The 19,668-nt window shown below is 40.3% G+C and overlaps 1 protein-coding gene across 2 annotated transcripts in view; it reads left to right on the top strand.

The window, feature by feature from the left end:
- Window positions 1-682: 682 nt before the first annotated feature.
- tprg1 (tumor protein p63 regulated 1) overlaps window positions 683-19,668 on the top strand; it is a 52,264-nt gene continuing 33,278 nt past the window's right edge. For both annotated transcript variants that reach the window (XM_028444158.1, XM_028444160.1), the window contains exons 1-3: window positions 683-842; window positions 944-1,182; window positions 4,946-5,037. In XM_028444158.1, the coding sequence (XP_028299959.1) occupies window positions 991-1,182; window positions 4,946-5,037 (284 nt within the window). In that variant the 5' untranslated portion in view covers window positions 683-842; window positions 944-990. The remainder of the gene's footprint in view (window positions 843-943; window positions 1,183-4,945; window positions 5,038-19,668) is intronic.

Genomic DNA, 19,668 nt, shown 5'->3' with positions numbered 1-19,668 from the left:
CATCTACACATGAACTCAACTCCTCACTGCCCCACGTCAGCTTGTTATGGTCAGTTATTACTGTAACCATACTGAGTCTGGTGGTATTATTTATCCTCTTCCACCTGTAAATGCATTCAACCCCATTTCCCCAGTTTTAAGTTATTTCTTTTATTACATTTATTTATTTATGTATTAACAGTTGATTTTTCCTAACTACTGTTTATATATTTACAGTACATTTGTTAATAGCCTACTAAAGTTTGTGAGGTCAAATGCATGTTATATGATCATTTTGTACTGCTAATACATTAGACTTTAGGGATGAGATGAGTTGGGGGCCCGGGGATCAAAACCTGCTTAGGGCCAGTTATGAGCAGCTCTGCCTCTATGGGAACACTGTAGTCGTGAAACAATTATTGCCCCCGGCACAGGTGACAAGTAACAAAGTACAAATATTTTTTTTTTTTTTTTTTACCGTAAGTAGTTTTCTGGTATCTGTACTTTATTTAGGTATTTTATTTTTTGGCAATTTTTAACTTTCACTCCTTTTTTTAAACAAATATCTGCACTTTCTTCTCCTTACATTTTAAAAATGAGCTTGTTACTTTTACGACCACCAAGATGACGTCACGATGTAAAAAGACAAGATTTTGGTAGTTTGAGCTTTTTTCTGTTGGGCAGGTCCCTTAGTTTTACGTGTTCACAGCAGGTGACGTCATGTTTGTTTCCTGCTGTTGCTCTCTGAAGCAAATGCTTCACGCGGAATTAGGAAGTGATGCACCTGTCCGTGATTGACATCATTCATTCTGTGAACAGCAACCACTGCTACTGTACACTGTGTGTCAACAAAACTACTGAAGGTAGGTTGGCACTTAGGAACTTTAGAGGAAGTAAATTTACGAATACGAACTAAAACAAAGTGGGGAAATAGGTAAGGCGCAATATAACTGTGTTTTTCAAGGGTTGTGCTAAAGCAGCGTTCTGGCTGACCCGACGGAAGGAGCATCGATGGAGGAGAAGCCACAGTGGGGATTGAGCAAGTCCTCCAGCGGCCCAGGCGACTCTGAGCCGGACGCCAGCCTCATGGAGCACACGGAGCGTCGGTCAGAGGAGGCGGAAGCGGCCCGGGACCTGAGCCCAGACAATTCTGTGGAACCAATCCTGGCGCTGTTTAAAACGAAGAGATTTTTCGTGCTGAGGGTAAAGAAAATGATTTAGTTTTAAATAAGTGTTCTCTGGATGTACTGTATTCTGGTCATATTTTAATCTTAATCTGTAAAGAATTCAAATATTATGTTCTTTGTGGGGCTGACTTCCCATAATTTACCTATTATTACTTTGCCAACTTCACAACCAAAAGCTATAACTTGATGAGAGCAAACTTTCATGGCTGGGCCAGTCCGACCAGTTAAGTGAGAGTTGTGGTTGCCCTAGTTTTCTTATGGTTCATTGAAAAGAATGCAGTGTGAGTCAAGAGCTAAAACTTATTAGGCCTAATACATATAGGACAAGATATATTGAAAGCCAAAAACGCTGTTTTTTAAAAAAAAAAATTATTTTATTTTTTTAATCTCACTTGTCACTGTAAAGGAAATAAACAATACCAAAGAATGAAAGAATATCCTTGGACTAAGTGAGAGTTCAAAGAAAAGTAAAGCCTCGTGTTGTTATGCAGTGATACAGATTGCATTGAAAAATTTTGGAATCATGATGTGGTGCAGTTACTGTGACAGGCTGTCAATGTTGCCTACTATTTACAATAAAATGCTGCCCAACAAAGATGAACATATATTAGAAAAAATAGTACAATGTATTAGAGCATAATATTATATTACCTGCAGTATGTTAATTTCCCAAGGGATGTTAGACATTGTCATTGCCATTTGACTGTTAATGTGTAATCTTTTTAAATATGTGATTGATATCAAAAATGGGAAGAAAAAAAAATCAAGCACAATTGCATTATAAAGGCTCAGATGTCATTAGAATTCCCATGGGTCCCAGTGTCTCTCATGGGTTACTCATTCAGTAAAGGTGGCCCTAGAGACAAAGGTCCATGCCACCATATTCACAGCAGTGTTGAGTGAAAACAAGTTTGCAAAAAACCTTTAGATTTTGACTTACCTGAGCTGTTTCTTTAAAGAAATTAAAATTGCAATAGGGGAATATGGAATCAGAACAGTATCATAATGAATGAACTCTTGCAGGCTTTTTCACGAATGCACATGTTTTGTTTCACAGTTGTAGTTCAGATTCACAAATGCACACGATCTGTTTCAAAATATGTATTTTATGAAAACTTGTAATATAAAATCTGAAATGCACACACTCTACTTCACAAATATTATTTTGAGGCACACATGTAATATAAATCCACAGATGATGCAAATTGCTGAATGTGCATTTACAAACTGCTTCTGTGCTGTGAAACATCTATGTATTTGTGAGAGAAATCTCTGCGCTGAATTTTGAGACTGCCCTGACGTCGCGGGTCAATGAACGTCACCATTGGCTGATAAAAGTGATTGACAGATTCATCAGCCAATCAGGTTTTTTCCACACTTTTAAACCAATTGCATACGCAGTATTCAAACAAGAGTGTGGGGAATATGTAAGAAGCCATATGATTGATGAATCTGTCAATCACTTTTATCAGCCAATGGTGACCCGCGACGTCAGGGCAGTCTCAAAATTCAGCACAGAGATTTCTCTCACAAATACACAGATGTTTCACAGAAGCAGTTTGTAAATGCACATTCAACAATTTGCATCATCTGTGGATTTATATTACATGTGTGCCTCAAAATAATATTTGTGAAGTAGAGTGTGTGCATTTCAGAATTTGTATTACAAGTTTGCATAAAATATATATTTGTGAAACAGATCATGTGAATTTGAAATACAACTGGTTCACAAATATATATTTGTGAACCAGTGTGAGTGCATTTGTGAAACAGATCGTGTGCATTTGCGAATCTGAAACACAACTGTGAAACAAAGCATGTGCATTTGTGAAAATCATTCATTATGATACTGTTCTGATTCCATAGGGGAAGGCAATGAAAAACGCATAACATCGACTAGCGATGGGCGATATGGACAAAAAAATTATCCCGATAATTTCTGGTATTTATCATGATAACGATAAACATCACAATAAATAAAAAACTATAAATAAAACAATTCCCAACTTAAAGTGTAAACGGGTTCCTTACAAACACAAATAAATCTTAATACATCAACAATAGACACATTAAAAAAGGCTACAATAGCTGCTGACTCAGAGTTCATGAGCTGATATTTTATGGAATATATTAGTGCATTTGGATCACTATTAGTGTTATTGTATGTAATTCATGTATTTCCTCACTTAAAATTAAATTATTTTCTAAAAAAAAATAAAGCTCATGAAAAGCACAAATAACCATTAGTGTTTTTACTCTTGCTGAATCCTGTTTCATTTATCTGATAATGAGTTACATAAAGTTATGGTTAATAAATATCTCTCTGATTTCCTATAATTATAAACCAGATCAAGCTGATGATTTAATCATTCAGTATATTTAGGTGTAATAATCTCAATAGTTACATTCGTCTAATGGGACCAGCTTTGTCTGTGAACACGTGAAATATAATTAAAAATATTACGTCTCACAACTTTGAATGGATGAATAGTGAAATTATTATTTATGCTAATATTTATTTCACACAACGTGTGACATGTTAGCATTTATTCTTCCATAGTAAAGTGTTAAATCTAACCATAAACAAATCGATGGCCCTCTGTGGCTTTATGACAGTAATACGTGTTTTTTATTCGGTTTGTTCCTTATATGGAGAGGTTAGCATTAGCTCTTAGCCCAGTGCGTCGGTGTGTTAGCTTAGCATAGTTAGCTTTAGTTGAGTTTCCAGTGCATTAATCGTTGCTACGGGTTCATCTCTTTTCCCGTGTTTGTGGATCTTTGGGTTGATCTGACGGAGGAACTTGAATAGGTTCACTTTGTTGGATGGTTGTCTGGTCTTAACCAAGTGGCGGTCCGTGATGTATCGCAGCTCATCAGCTTCAGGTGACGAGCACCGCTGTCTGTGTGTGGGCGTGAGAGCTGGGGGCGGGAGAGGTGGTGCACACCGCAGCAGTGGAGGCTTCGCTGTGGAGCTCCCGTAAACAGCGTTCCGCTCCAGAGAATAATAAACTGACAACAAACGGGCAGTTTTGGCCCGTGGAACAAGGTTTTTATGGGCATTCTTGGTTAACTTGAGGGACAAATGGCACGTGGCCCTCGCTAATTTCCGACATGGGAATTTATCGTTTGTATCGTGGGATGACAAATTCTTACCGGTGAGAATATTTTTGACCATAAATGATAAAATATCGCACACCCCTAACATCGACTAACAAAAGATGATCAAACTGGGTGAGACACGGATTCTCCAAGCATGTAAAATAAACAAAACAAATAAACCTTAAACCTGTGTGCTTCAAAATCCCAATAATTACATTTATGCCACATTTTTATATTTATTAAAATGTATAATATGGTTTACTAATGAGATGTCACTTATCTGGTTAGGGATTAGCTGTTTTCTAGAATGGGTTTAACAGTGAAACTGTTTGAATGGTCAAAAAAAAAAAAGGAAAAAAAAGGCTAACTTTATCAACAGTGTCCTTAAGTGGTCTCATCTTTCCTGCTTCACATTGAAATGAAGACGATATAAGATACATTATATATGATGCATTAGCACTGTGCACAACATAAAGCTATCAGTGTACAGACAATTATAGACACAATTTACTATGGTTCCTATTTATTAGTCGCTTTCAGTTATTAGTACCCACCCAGGTTTCACATTTGTGTTTGTAACTTTGTCCCAACTGCGCATCTGTTTGATGCTTAACTTTTTGTTGTTATGTTGTCCTTATTGAAAATTAGGAACTGACACTCATGCATGTATGTCTCCTCAGCCTGGCACTCTAAATCAGGCCATCAAAGAGGTTAAGGCTATGGTGAATAAGGAAGTAGACGGCAGCGTTCACAGCATTTGGCTCATGACAGAGTAAGTCCACAGTTGTGTGTTTTTTTTTCTTTTACAGCTTTATATGCAACATGCAAGTATCTTATTGATCACTTGCCCTTAGAGTCCGCAATCCTGTTCAGAAACACTTTTTGGTATACTGGGTGAAATGGTCCCTCTATTTTGAGAGTGACCAATACATTATGGGGCGGATTCACTAAAGGTTTAGCGATATTAAAACGTGTGCAAACATCACTCCACTTGTTAATAAGGGGTACAAACCCCAAGGAAACAAGACTTCGCCCACAATTCGCGCCTTTCCCTCTGATGAATATGTAAAGTAGCCGGATCTCATAAGGGGAACAAAAAATGGGAGGGAGAAATGAAAATTAATTAATGCAGTTCATCAAATCTGGAACTGATTGTGGTGATTGTTCATAGATCATAGCTGCAGTAAATGTTGACACAAAACAGCGCAGATGGGAAAAAAAAGTCTCTAGTTTACCAAAGTAAATAAATAAAACAATATACAATATTAACAGCCACTGAAAGGAAATGCAGAGTAAAGGGAGACTCTGGCTCCAAAAGATGTACAATTTTTAAGATGGAAGCGCCTTATTTTGGCTTAAAGAACTTTGAGTGGGAACAGCTACAGTGCTTCTTTTGCAAGCATAATCATCACATGACACCATTACACCATTCCCGGAAATGATGGGCCTGAAAAGTGATGCAGAGGTTGCTATCTTTCTGTTGGACAAGTAGTAAGTAAGTAAGTTTTATTTATAAAGTGCTTTTTGCAGATAAAATCACAAAGTGCTGTACAGAGTTGTGGTAAAAGTACAAGTGCAACACAATAGAATAACAAATCAAGAGTGCATAAACATCATAAGAACAACAACATTAAAGGATAAATAAAAAATAAAATCCAGTTAACTAAAAGCTTTTCTGTAAAGTGTAGTCTTCAGCAGTTTTTTAAAAGTGTCCACACAGTTGAGCTCACTGAGAGACTGGTGCAGGTTATTCCAGAGTCTGGGAGCCACAGCCTGGAACGCCAGGTCATCCTCTGGTTTTAAATTTAGTTTTTGGGGTCTTTAGGAGACCCTGACCTGAAGACCGAAGGCATCGCCCTGATGAGTAGTGGAACAACAAGTCCGAGATATATTTAGGGGCCTGACCATGTACTGCTCGGAACGTGAGAACTAAAATTTTATATTCTATGCGAAACTTAACTGGAAGCCAGTGCAGAGTAGCAAGTCATTTTGTTTGCTTAGGGGAGATTTGTTATTTTTTATATCAGATGTGTTTTCAAGCTCGTGGTGGTGTAGCTCTAGACAGGGCTCCGATGGGAAAATACGGGAGGGGGTGGAGCATAGAAGAAGTCTTGCTATCTTAAATCATGCTAGCTTTCCAACGTTGCGAATTGTGCCTTTAACCCAGTGGTTCCTAAACTGGGGAGTGCGCCCCTGTTACGTTGTGAAAAGGGGGACGTGAGGAACAGGGGTGAGAACAACCTTGCTGTACATGGGGTATAAAAAAGAAAGAGGCAAATGGTCATTGTAATGTCAAATCCAATCAATTTATAAATGTTTTTTCTCTATTCATCACAATTTTGAGGCTCTAAACCCATTTTAAAGTTTTTCATATCTGCTGGTACAATACTTTCCTGATCTTATACCTGCATTTTGCTGTTTGAGAGGTGTGCAAAAGGCCTCTTGTGTACAAAAGCAACTTAAATAAACAATGGAAGTATAAGATGTCTATAAAAAGCTGGTTTTACCTAGAACAGGCGATTAGTGTTAATTACCATTTCTCTTTATAGCATTTGAACACTTCTAAAAGTAGAGCATTAAATACCTACAGGTGTGGTTGTAGATTAGCTTCAGAGACTGGATCCAGTTGTTTTGTTGGAGAGGCGCATTCTTTTATGAGCAATAAAATCTCTCTTTGAGATTTACTAGATTTATTTTTCTAATAATTGAAACGTTATAACTCTACTTTGATCAAGATACTTTAAGTGTTAATGTGAAGTAGAACACACTAACATGTGCCTCATTTATAATTCATTAATAACACATGCGAAGAGAATCCAGAGGATGCTTTGCTTCATTCTTATTGTACCTATTTTTGAGTGTATTTATAGTTGCCAAAAACTCCTAGAGCTCCAGTTCAGTCAAGGGAGTGATCTGATGCAAAGCTAAGTAAATTAACTGCAGGACATTTCTAAAATGAACTCACAGATGTCAACTTGTATCACTCCTGGACAAGCTTTCAGGAAACATTTAAAAGGCTAGCCATGCTCGGATGAATAATGCATCCCAAACTATGCTGCTCTGTCCAATACACATTAAAGTATGTCCTACATTCGGCCCACTGTTATCCTCACCACAGTAGCATATGGAGGATTTTTGTGCATGGAGAAGCCATTATATGGTAATTCTGTGACAGGGCCCGTGTGCTCACTTCATTAAAAAAACCAAAAAAAACCGGCAGATCAGTGGGAGCTGACTCATCGTTTTATCTCCAAAACACACATGACAGGCTGCGATGGCCGCCAAATACACTTTCACAGTGAAACAGGCCACGCGCTTGTCAATCAGGCCTTGCAGTAATGATAAATTCACTGCCCCCGTGCCCTGAAAAAGGGATGTGACACCCCTGGGGAAACCAACCCTTTAAACACTGTAGGGTATTTACATAACCCCAGTTTCATGAGTAATATGCGAGAGAAATCTCACTCATAATTAATAACAAACGAATAATAATAACTTGCAATCATACAGAGAGCTTGTGGAAGTGGCCTGAGTGCCCTGTAAGCTGGAGATCACACACCGTGAGGGTCCTACCGCTGTCTGTGGCCAAGCCCACAGACACAGCCGCTCTGGGTGTGGGTGGAAGATCGTTCCTCCCACCTGTGACAGCAGATCCCTGCGCAGCGGGAGCTGCTAAGGAGAAGCGCACAGCAGCTGGTAAATCTCTGCCAGCCAGTGCATGGCTGGCCAGTGAGGGGACACCAGCGCGGCCCTAGACAGCAGGTCTGCGCCTACGTTCAGGACCCCGAGAATGTGCATCGCTCTCAAAGAGAGGAGATGATCACAACTCCACAGGATCAGCCTGCGTGCCAGCAGCAGCAGCCGACGGGAGTGTAAACCTTCTTGGCAGTTGATATACGCCACCACCGTGGTACTGTCAGTCCTTATCAGGACATGATGTCCCCTGAGAGACGGGAGGAAGTGGATCAGTGAGAGGAACACCGCTGACAACTCCAAATAATTTATGTGACAGCATCGGGGGTCTGCTTCCCAGCAGCCTCTCACCGACCTGCCCTCGAACACCCCACCCCAGCCCGTCAGGCTGGCGTCCGTGGAGATCACCTTCCTGGATGTAGCGGTTCCCATGGAGACACCGCACGTCTCCATGGGAGGCCCGCCAGCGGCGCAGGGCTGCCCTGCACTCCGGCATAACCAGAACCCTCCGTGCGCCATGACGCACAGGGCTGAGCCCATGAGAGGTCACCCACAGCTGGAATTCCCTCATGTGGAGGTGGCCGAGGCGGATGACGTGGATGGCTTAAGCCATCAATCTGAGTTACCAGAGACATAATCTGAATTGAACAGATTTGCCCGGTCGAAACAGCACGAGGCGTGCCCTGAACGTCTCCACCCGCTGCGCGGACAGGTTCGCGATGAGAGGCACTGAGCGCAGAGACAGTCCCAGGAAGACAGTTTCCTGCGTAGGGGACAACATGCTCTTTTCCTCATTTATCACAAACCCTAGACCAGATACATGACGTAACAGAATGCGCTGTGGCCTCCAATTCAGATTGTGTTAAAAGTAGCCAATCGTCCGAATAGGTGGCCAAGCGGATGCCCTGCTTCCTCAGCGGGGCTATTGCAGCCTCTGTGCAACGCACAAACACCCGAACTCAGTGAGAGGCCAGAATATACCTGGAAAAAACCACCCTGGGACAGTGCAGGTGGAACGAGTGAGATAGCTCCTCTGCTCAGCAGAGAGCCGATCTCCTCTTGCAATACACGGGCCGGGTCTCCCTTGGCCTGAGTGTCTATTACACCGGCAAAATGGGGAGGGACAGCCGCAAACTTTGGCCAAGGTGCTTGGGCAATGTACGCATCATTTTTATTTGACCATGTGTGTGGATGCATGCTTGTGGACATGAGACCGAGCGAAATCCCCACACAGTTCAGCTTGGTAAGCTGTGAAGTGGGAGAGGACATTTAGAGCTCTCACTGAGAGCGCCGCTGGAGCTTACGCCCTGCCCAATAGGTCTGACTGAAGACGGCCCATCCCGGCCAGTAGCATGGGTCTCAGGGGAGACAGAACAGGCTGGCTAGGCAACAGGTGAGCCGCAATCAGTGGTTCCATCGTCGGCATTCTGAGCAGTCCGAGGCTCTCCATACCCTCACAGTCAAGGGTGGAGGTGCCTGTCACATGAGCCTTTCCACTGAAAGGGCAGTCCTTCCAGGAACAGCTCCGGAAAAACAGGGAGGATTTGTGCCTGTGGGTCCTCAGAGGTTGGAAGCTTACTCACATAACGGGACCTAGTGGCCCCGTTACGATAGTGGGCCGCGAGATGGCGAGGCACAAATCGTGCAGCGAGCCCCAGTGCATCCCGTCCCATTGGTGAGAGGAGCCTCGGTTCCCATTGCCGCTTGAAGCAAGCAAGAAGAGCAGGTGGATTCGTTTTTATGTTACCACGTGGCGGCTAGCAGGGATGCAGGACAACGAGCACTGGACGTCTGAGACAGTGTTCAGTAGCTGGATTTTGGGAGCTCAGGTACCGTGGTACGGAGCTGGAACCGGGCCTTACACGGTGGAGAAGGCTCAGGAGAGAGACCCGCGCATGCCAGACTTTGAGGGAGTCGAGAGCCGTGATCTGGGACAGCAATAGATGTGCTGGGGTCCGTGAGCTCTGGCCGTGTGACACAGAGCTAGCAGCGGGACTGTCACTGGGGTCGTACCGGAGAGGCCGATGGAGGCTAACGTGCACGCCGAAGCGGCAACGTTGGAAGGAGCATTCACACTTTGCAGCAGTGAAGCGTGTGAGCGAGAAAGCCACTCAAGGACCAACGTGCGACAATGTTTGAGGAGAACCAACAGCCAGAGCTGGGGCTCTGAATTTCACTTACCTGTGAAGGAGCAGCACTTACCGAGCAGAGCAAGGTAAGTGCTGGTTGCTTCTCAACCTGTTATGGTCCACGCAATGCATTTTATACTTGCCAGCGCCAGGCAACTGGAAAACCCGAAGGAATCCGCTTGTGGACAGTTTAGTGAGATGTTAATGAGAGAGAGAAGTGGTTTTTTGAAAGAGTACATCTGCCCTCCCTCTTATAGAGGGTGGGAGTGTACCCGGCAGATGGAAAGTTCTTTCCAGCCAATCAGGGCTTAGCGGATTGAGAAAAGTGCTTCTGAGGGCTACAGGGAGTGTGTATCTCATAGTGAGACATCTCACAAAATATTATGAAATAGAACCACTGATTAATGTCAGCTTGAGAAATTCCTAAAATCTGGCTAAGCTCAAGGTGGTCTCCGACTTTGTAATGGTGATTTTATTTATTATACCGGTATGTGTGTATATATATATATATATATATATATATATATATATATATATATATATATATACTAAAAACACAATAAGTGGTGCACAAAATACACAACGCGCTGCATATCAAATATTGTGATGTGCCTTGGCGACACAATTTGGGGATTAAAAATGGATTAGTGGAAAGACAAGTGTACAACAGGAGTCGGCTACTGATTAGGGGCTGATTTGTTTCAGTTTTTCAGTCCCAGTTTGAGAGTCAAACAACGTGCTCTACTTACCTGTGCCCTGTGACTCTTATAACATCGGCTCGTTCAGGCATGGATGCGGTCACTAACAAAACTTTGATCGATACCCTACAGCACTTCAAAAATGACTTGTCTCACTTTGACTTTGAAAGAGTCGCTCATGTCGATGGGTGCCAAAGTCGGTGAGCTGGAAGCCAGGGTTAGCACTAATCAAGACACCCTGTCTGATCTGGAGGAACGGGTTAAGGCCCTGGAAAAACAAAATGCCTACCTGGCTGAAAAAGCGGATGACGCCGAGAACTGTAGCAGGTCCTCAAATCTACGTCTTGTCCGTGTTCCAGAGGGTTCCGAAGGCCGGGACATGATCGGCTTTGTCGGGCAGTTCCTCACTCAACTCTTCGGTAAAGAAAACCTCCCTTCTCCTTTGGTCCTCGAGAGGGCACATCGATCTCCAGGAATGATCGGACGTGATTCCAAAGCAGGTCCTCTGCCAATCATTGTAAAGTTCCTCTACTTTCAGCATAAGCTCAGAGTTCTCCATCTCTCCCGCGACAAAAAGGCGCTTGTGTACAATGGAGCCAGAGTGCATATTTATCCTGACTTCAGTGTGGCACTGATGGAGAAGCGCCGCTCATTTAATGCCGCAAAGAAGAAGCTCCGTGACCTGGAGATACAGTACAACTGGGTCTATCCCTCTACCCTTCGAATCCATGCAGACAACGGCAAATTCCTACTGCTCCGTTCTCCTGATGAGGTGGAGGTGTACATCCTGTTTTGTTTTTGTTGCTGTTTGCTGTTTCTTGTATTATGTATGTATGTGTGATTGTGTGGTGGTGTGGAAGTGTATGTATGATTATAAGTGCTCTTGACTGGTTGTTCTCACTCTTATTTGTTGTAAATTGCTTTATATTTTTTCTCTATATTTTCTTTTTTATTAAGTATGGTTAATGGTCTTAAAATGATTCATGTGAACATTAGAAGCTTACTTCCTAAAATCGACCAATTGAGAGCCTGGATAACTTACAATAAACCTAGCATTATTACAATATCTGAAACATGGCTTTCTTCTAGTGTCTCTGACAATGATATTCATCTGGAGAATTATACTTTGTACAGAGCAGACCGAGGCTCTAGAGGCGGCGGCGTAGCCACCTTTATAGCATCTAATCTTCAATCTCTGCTTATTCACCCAAAAGAAAAACCAGTGCACTTTGAAGGTCTGTTTGTAAAAGTTATTTTGCATGAAATAAACAATTAATCATTGGTAATATTTACAGACCTCCTAACTCCCCTTCTGATTCCGTGAAAAATATATTGTCTACAGTTTCATCCTCAGGCCGTAATAATGAGATGATATTACTGGGTGACTTTAACATAAACTGGTTGGCTCCTTCCTCTGCATCTGAGCGAAACATTTTTAATAGCTCAAACTTTTCCCAGTTGATTAATGACCCTACAAGAATTAGTCCCACATCACAATCTCTTCTTGATCTGATCTTAGTAACTCACCCTGAGCGTTTTTTAGACTCTGGTGTGTTATCTGACTGTTTTAGCGATCACTTTATTGTGTATTGTATATGGAAAATTAAACCTCCATGTCTCCCCCCAAAAATTATTAAAGTTCGTAGAACAAAATGGTTAAACAGTGAAAACTTTATTAACGATATTTTAAATATTAATTGGGACAGACTTTATTTAATACCTTCCATAAATGAAGCCTGGGACTATTTCTCCTCTGAACTTCTAAATGTTATTAATCTTCATGCTCCATTTACAGAAATCAGAGTTAAAGGAAGCCATCTTCCCTGGGTGAATGGAGAACTCCTCAGTCTGTTTAGACAACGGGATAAGGCCTGGTCAACATTTAATCAAACTAAGCTTGCTGCTGACTGGGATGTAAATCGACACCTGCGAAATATATGTACCACGCAAACTAGAAATGCTAGATCAAATTATTACAAAAACAGTCTTACAAATAACTTTAAACATCCTAAACAGTTTTGGAAGCAAATAAACAAATTATCAGGTAAATCTAACTCTGTAACTCATATGCTTATTAATGATGTAATTACTAATGACTCTGATGCGATTGCTTCTGCCTTTAGCCAACATTTTTCACAACTTTCACAGGTCCATTCTCCTCTCCATGCTTCACTTTCTTCCTCTGATGCTCCATCTTGCAGCAGTTTCTCATTCAGTAGGGTAAGCCCAGCTGTAGTAGAGCAGATCATAAATGAACTTTCTCATAGCAGTGCTGGTCCAGACGGCATTGAGACCAAGTTTATCAAGCTTGCCGCTCATGTTCTATGTTTTAAAATTGCTTTATCAATCAGTTAATTGTTTTAGTTACTCAGTTAGAAAAAGGATAATTTTATGATTGATTCTTCCCATTATTGATTACAGTGATATTATTTATCAAAACGCCACTGCCACGATTCTCCAACCACTTAATGTCACTTACAATAGTCTGTGTAGATTTATCCTCCGCTCTCCCTTCAGAATTCACCACTGCCAAATGTATGAACATTTGTTATGGCTCTCTCTGGCATCTAGACGACAGCTTCACTGGCTATTGTTTATATTTAAATGTATTAATTTAAGTTTTCCTGATTATTTAAAACAATATATAATTCCTTTCAGATCGTCATACAGTTTGCGTCATGCTGATCAACCATATCTTGTAGTCCCTAGAGTCAAAAAAGTAGTCGGTAAATTTCCATTCAAATATAAAGCTCCATTTGACTGGAACATTCTCCCATTATCGATCCGCTCTCTAACCTCTCTGTCTCTGTTTAAAAATGCTCTTGTCCTCCATCTCCAGAATATCTGTCAGTGTTTTTGATTATAGGCTATGTAACGGAAACCTTTTTTATCCATTTAATCTAATGAAAGTTTTTACTATCATTAGATAGCTACTATTAATGATATCACTATTATTACTTATTTATTTTTGTATAAAATATTTACTGTTTTGATCAACTGTTAAATGTATACTGTGTGTGTGGGTGTGTATGTGTGTGTGTCTATCTATATTTTGTTGTATTTATTATTTTTGAAATATTGAATTCTTGTATTGTCTGCTCTGCTGTATCTGTCATTTTATGTAAGTTGAGGACCCCCTCGAAAACGAGATGTTCCATCTCAGGGGCATATCCTCCAATAAATAAATAAATAAATAAATAAATAAAGTGTGACAGCAAATAAAAAATGAAATTTTGTTTATTTTTGGACCTTTAAAGCAGAACTAAGTAACTTATTTCACCTTAATCCTTCTCATAGTCCCTGTGAGGGTAATACAAGTGTTTATGGGGTGATTGGGGGGTCTTTTATCTCTCTCTGGCCAGAAAACCGCACTTGCAGCTTTCCTGCCTCCGACCCGGTAGCAAGACGTACTGCTTACGGCAGTCCAATACAAACTAATGCTAGATTATGACCAGCCCCGTGGCTGCAATCGTGCACACGATTGTCTACGAATTCACTTTTTCCAAACTTATATCGTTGCGAAGCCAGCAAAAAAATAGTCAGAGAAGACCTTTGTCCGAGGAACGGAACAACTCCATCAGTGACAGCTCAGCAGCAACACACAGCAATCACACACACTGTCGTCGCAGCAACAGGGAAGCACACACACTCCCAACCAAGCGCTTCATCAGGCAGCGCGCACACACAAATATCTATCCATCCATCCATCCATCCATTTTCAGAGCCACTTTGTCAGCACACAAACAAACACATCACACACATTTCCACACTCCCTTCCGTATTACTCCCACATCATTCATTTATTTTACTTGTTTCTCTTCTTCATACTGTTCACATGGTCACATTGGACTATATGTGTGAAAGCACCCTTAGTGTCATTGTTGTATTAGGATTTTTCAGTGATCGGTTGCTACCGTCTTGGGAGAGCAAAGGTGCGCATGTAGCTGTGTGGTGGGGCGGCGGGGTTTGCGGAGTGTTTACATCAGTGACATAACCAAAAGGGACCTTCAGTGGGAGCGCTAAGATCAATTTACTTAGTTCTGCTTTAACTATGAGTCCCATTGAGATTAGGAATCTTTTTCTACAAAATAGATTGGTTTTAAGAGAGTTGCTCAAAGTGTCACAGGGATCGCCTACAGTGGATTTGAACCTGCAACTCTCCTTAAACAAACAGCTTCTCCAACCAGAAACACATAAGCATGTAATCTTTGAAACATTTTGGGCTCTATTCTCCCATGCATGTAAGACCAAAAAGCCGTGCAGCGGTGCTGTTTTTGACTGCACGCTATTCTACCCCTGTACTTAAGTCAGTCGCTGTGCGCCTTCATCCCAGTTACGCACTGTGGGTGGAGCAGCCCTGAAATGTGGGTGTTCCCATTCAAATCTGGCTTTACAGCCATTCTCCGGTATGCGTAACTCCTTTTCCTCTTACGCGCTTCGAACCCTGTAATAAGTGCAGCGCCCCCCACACGGACTCGTGCAGCAGCAGCTGAGTGATTAATTAAAATTCTGACAGATGCAGACTTCTGTCCACAATGGTCACAGTGATTCAACTATTTTCATACTATGTCTAATGTAAAGTCCCAGTTTGATCCACTACAGAGTGAAACAAGCAGTCCTATGCAGATGAGGATGGACCAGAAACTGTTCCCACTTATGTTTTAATGAGGCTCAGCTCAGGTCGCTTTAAACAATTCATTTTTAAAACTGCGTATTATGGAAGCCAATAGTTGTTTCACTGCAAACATCCCTCTGTATTAAAGCAGGACGCTCTGTGGACAGGTTATTTCCTCATATCTCCAGCGCATTTAACTCGGTCACGCTTTACATGATGATCAAGGAAAGAGATTTTAACTGTGACCCGGACAGAAGAATGTGGCCGATCTCAGTCACACTGCAATAAGCTGATCAATGATCTGATCAAATCAACCTGTTACATTGTTTATCAATGAAGGCTTTTTAAATTAAAAGTTAACTTTATCATTTTCACGGATTTCGATGATATTTACAAGCATTGGGAAAACTTTGTGTTCCGTGATTTCTAGACAGCCCAAAATAATGACATCACCGCTTTCTTTCCTTCAGCCCGCCTTCATTCACAGACTATGTGGTTTTGCTCTACTTACGCGCGGTGAGCGTGTCAGGAACCTGGACTGGAAAATACGCGTAGGAGAGAAGTGCGTAACTGCAGGCGTGCAAAAAAGCACTTGAGTACAGACGGGAGAATAGACCCCTTAAAGAGTAACTAAACTCCAAACCCACTTTTTTCTGGTGAATACACATTAAATTCCCTGTGCTGTTTTTTAAAAAGCGTACTTGGCAAAATCAACTTTTTCTGATTCTTTCTGATTTTCTGATTCTACTGTTTTTTGGTATTTAGTAGTGCTGTTGATTGATACTAGTCCATCTTTTAACAACATTTTAGTTAAAGTATTTTAAATTTGCGTATTTAGTTGTAAAATGTTAAAGTAACTGCCCTCTAAACGCCGACTATTACAATTGAATTTTGCTATTGGCTGAGACAGATTATTGTGACCATCGAGCATCACCAACTTTCAATGTTGGCCCCACCCCTCCCATAAAAACTGGGAGGATGGTTTTAACCAGAGTTCTGGTATACGTGGGTTCGTTCACACGTGGTGCTTGGTAGAGAGCGGTATGTTTCTGCCTGTCGGATAGGTTTTTTTTTTTACTTGATGTGAAATTACACCTGCACTTTTTTTATCTGTTTTTTTTTTTATTTATTTTTTTACTGTGGTCTTTATTTTACTGTTGCAGTTTTGAGATTTTTTAATTTATTTTTATTTTTACTATATGTTTATTTTGAACCGTTTTCATTAAAAAAAATGACTGTGGTTATTGTTAATGTTGCATTTTTGATAAATTTTTGCTGTGACTGTTGTTAATGTTGCACAGTTTTGAGAAGTCTTTTATTTACTGTATTTAATGTTTATTTTCCACAGTTTTTTTATACTTAATGTTAACTTTGCCGTGTTTTGTTCAGGATGTTATTGTTAAGACTTTCATATATAACAAATTTTTTTAAATATAAATTTTGGTGAAATCATTTAAATTTATAAGTGTTTTTTCAACATTTTGAAGACATTTTAAAAATATATACCGATAACCGTGATAATTTTGGTCACTATAACCGTGGTGTGAAATTTTCATACCGTTACATCCATAAACACAACATAGCCAAGTGTTTTACATGAACTACATGACGGGCCCAATCAATGTGTGTTGTTTTTTTTGTCAGCTTGTCAGCCCACTAATAGTCTGATGCTGAATATAGGCAACACTTTCTGCCTGTGTCTAGTCAAGGTTATCACATTTTATTAGCACGGCCAGATCTTTGCTCCCACACCTTTCCTATCATGGCCTTGTTGCTCAGTGGACTGTCTGTTTTGGCCTATGGCTGCCAGCAGTTAATAGAGGGCTTGACAAGGATAGCTGCCATGTGCACATGGCTCAGCGGCCCGAAAGAAAGAGAACCAAGCCGAGAGAATCGACGCCATCATCAATTAGCTGAGCGTCCACAGGAGTGTAAGATGCACACACAAACAATGTAAGCGTGTGCATGCGTGTCTGATTGTGTTATTTCTTTGCGGAATTTCACATAGAGGACTTTAGGAAGAGCAGACCAAGTGCTTTAGCTTCTAGTTTTGTGAGTTAGGAAGTTCAGAAATGCTCCCATGCATTTTGTATGATCTTTGCCAAGGGCATTTTCTGGAAATTGTAAAACTTTAACTGTACATAATTGAGTAGCTTTGCAACACATGTTTTTCTTTGTTTACAAATGTTAAATTTAGATAACTTCCTGCAGAATTTCAACATACGAAACTACACTTTCACTTCAAATTCACAAACTGTCCTTTTTATTGTGGCACTTAGTGGTTTGGGCTGACGAGACATATTCTGCATGAGACACGTTTACCAATAATACATTTCGGGTGAACGGTGGTGTAGTAGTTAACACATCCGCCTCACAGCAGGAAGATCCCACGTTCAAGCTCTGGGGTGGACACTTGAGTCCTTTCTGTGTTGAGTTTGCATGGTCTCCATGTGCTTGCATGTTTTTTTTTCCCCAGCTATGCAGCTTCTTCCCACCATCCAAAAACATGACTGTTATATTAGGTTGATTGGAGTAAGAGTGAATGTGAGTGGTTATCTGTGTGTATGTTGATCTGCGATGGACTGGTGCCCTGTTTTGTATTAATTGTATTGCTAAAGTGTCACTTTTATTACTAGTCAATCCCATAATAGCACTTAATACAGTGAATTATCTTCTTGTAATCAACAGTTTTACAGAAATGTTACTTCTAAAAATGCAAAGACTGAGTTGTTCCTAAGTACGACTTAATAAACTCAAATTAGTGCAAGAGCTAGATTTGCTGCCTGGAGATAGTGTTGTAAAATGTAATAACTTATATTTATGAAGCACTCTGGGGCATTTTGTTGAATTTCACAGTATAAGTAGAAGCTATTGTTACGGCTGAATTTACGGTTGACCTCATTTGAAGACATGATTCATTGCTCTGGTTGAATGATGGAGTCCAGGAGAAGCATTGATGATTTTATATAAAAAATAGTTTATTCTAAACTAAGAAAAAAGGTACAAGATGGAACAAAATTAGCGTCCGTCCAGGCGGACGTCCGAAGGAAGTGCCGCGCCCTCTAACAGTTTCAGCTTAAGCTTTTTATACAGATAAGAAAAGGTCCCAACAGTGAGAGACAAAAGGGAGGGAGTCAGATGCCCATAGTGGAATTGTTGGAGGATGATGAAGATGTTATGAGAAGGTTCTGCTCCAGTCTTTATCTGTCTTGATAAGTGTGTGCGTCAGTGTATGTCTGCATGTGAGCAGAGATTCTGGCTTGGCAGAGACTGTGCTGCACTGAGAATAATACGATCTGTACTGTTTAATCATGATTCAGCTGTTCAAAAGTGTAAAGAGTAAGGGAGTCGTCATGTATTAAAACATGACAAATTGTACACATGAACATACATTTGAGGATATGATGATGAATATAAAAATGACCATAACACTATACAAAGATGACAGTAGATCTTAAAAAAATTGGAGATGCTGCCCTCAATAGCTCTCTTGAATCACCTTACTACTTCTAAAACTGGTATTCTTAATGGATGCACTTTGTTTTTGAATATTTATTATTCACGTAAAATTCCTCTTGCCAATTAGATATTTTCATTTTTCAAAGGTGAAATTATAACTTTAGTCTAAAAGTGAATAATAAACATGTCATCTAGTTATTATAGGTAATACTATAATTATTCATAAGATGAACAGGAAAAATTATAGTTAACATATTTCAATGTTGCGTTTCCTGTGAAATTAGAAATCTTTTTATTGTAGGTCTTTGAGGAAGTAAGCAGCTGTGTTTGGTGCTTTGCATTTTCAAAATATAGATTTCTTCAAATATATATATTTCATGTATTTTAATCAAACTCAGTTTTTAAGTGTTACTGTTTCAATTAGGGATGCACCGAAATAAAAATTTGTGGCCGAAGCTGAATAAAATATAAACGCTTGGCCTCATACCGAATATCGAATGAGGTTGTGAAGTTTTTCACAATTTTTTTTAATAGTGCATAAATAGCCTAGAATACATTTTTAGACGTGTTTTTTTTTTTTTTTTATATATAAAGTAATTGTTTATTGAATATTCTGACATTTTTAAATATTCCAGTAGCCTTTGCTTTTCAAAAAAAATGTTTTTCATTTATATTAGCCCTTCAATTGCAGTGATATACAGTACATCCCTTTAGCCTTATTCAGTGGGCCAATGTTGAAAAAAGTTCTGTTTCCTCCCTCCCTTGTTATTCCACATTTTGTGAAAAGTCAGCTTTAAACGGGCAAGTTG

Source organism: Gouania willdenowi, chromosome 4 (genome assembly GCF_900634775.1).
Source record: "Gouania willdenowi chromosome 4, fGouWil2.1, whole genome shotgun sequence".
NCBI lineage: Eukaryota > Metazoa > Chordata > Actinopteri > Blenniiformes > Gobiesocidae > Gouania > Gouania willdenowi.
The sequence above is the reverse complement of the archived record's forward strand: the minus strand, read 5'-3'. Positions and strand labels throughout refer to the sequence as shown.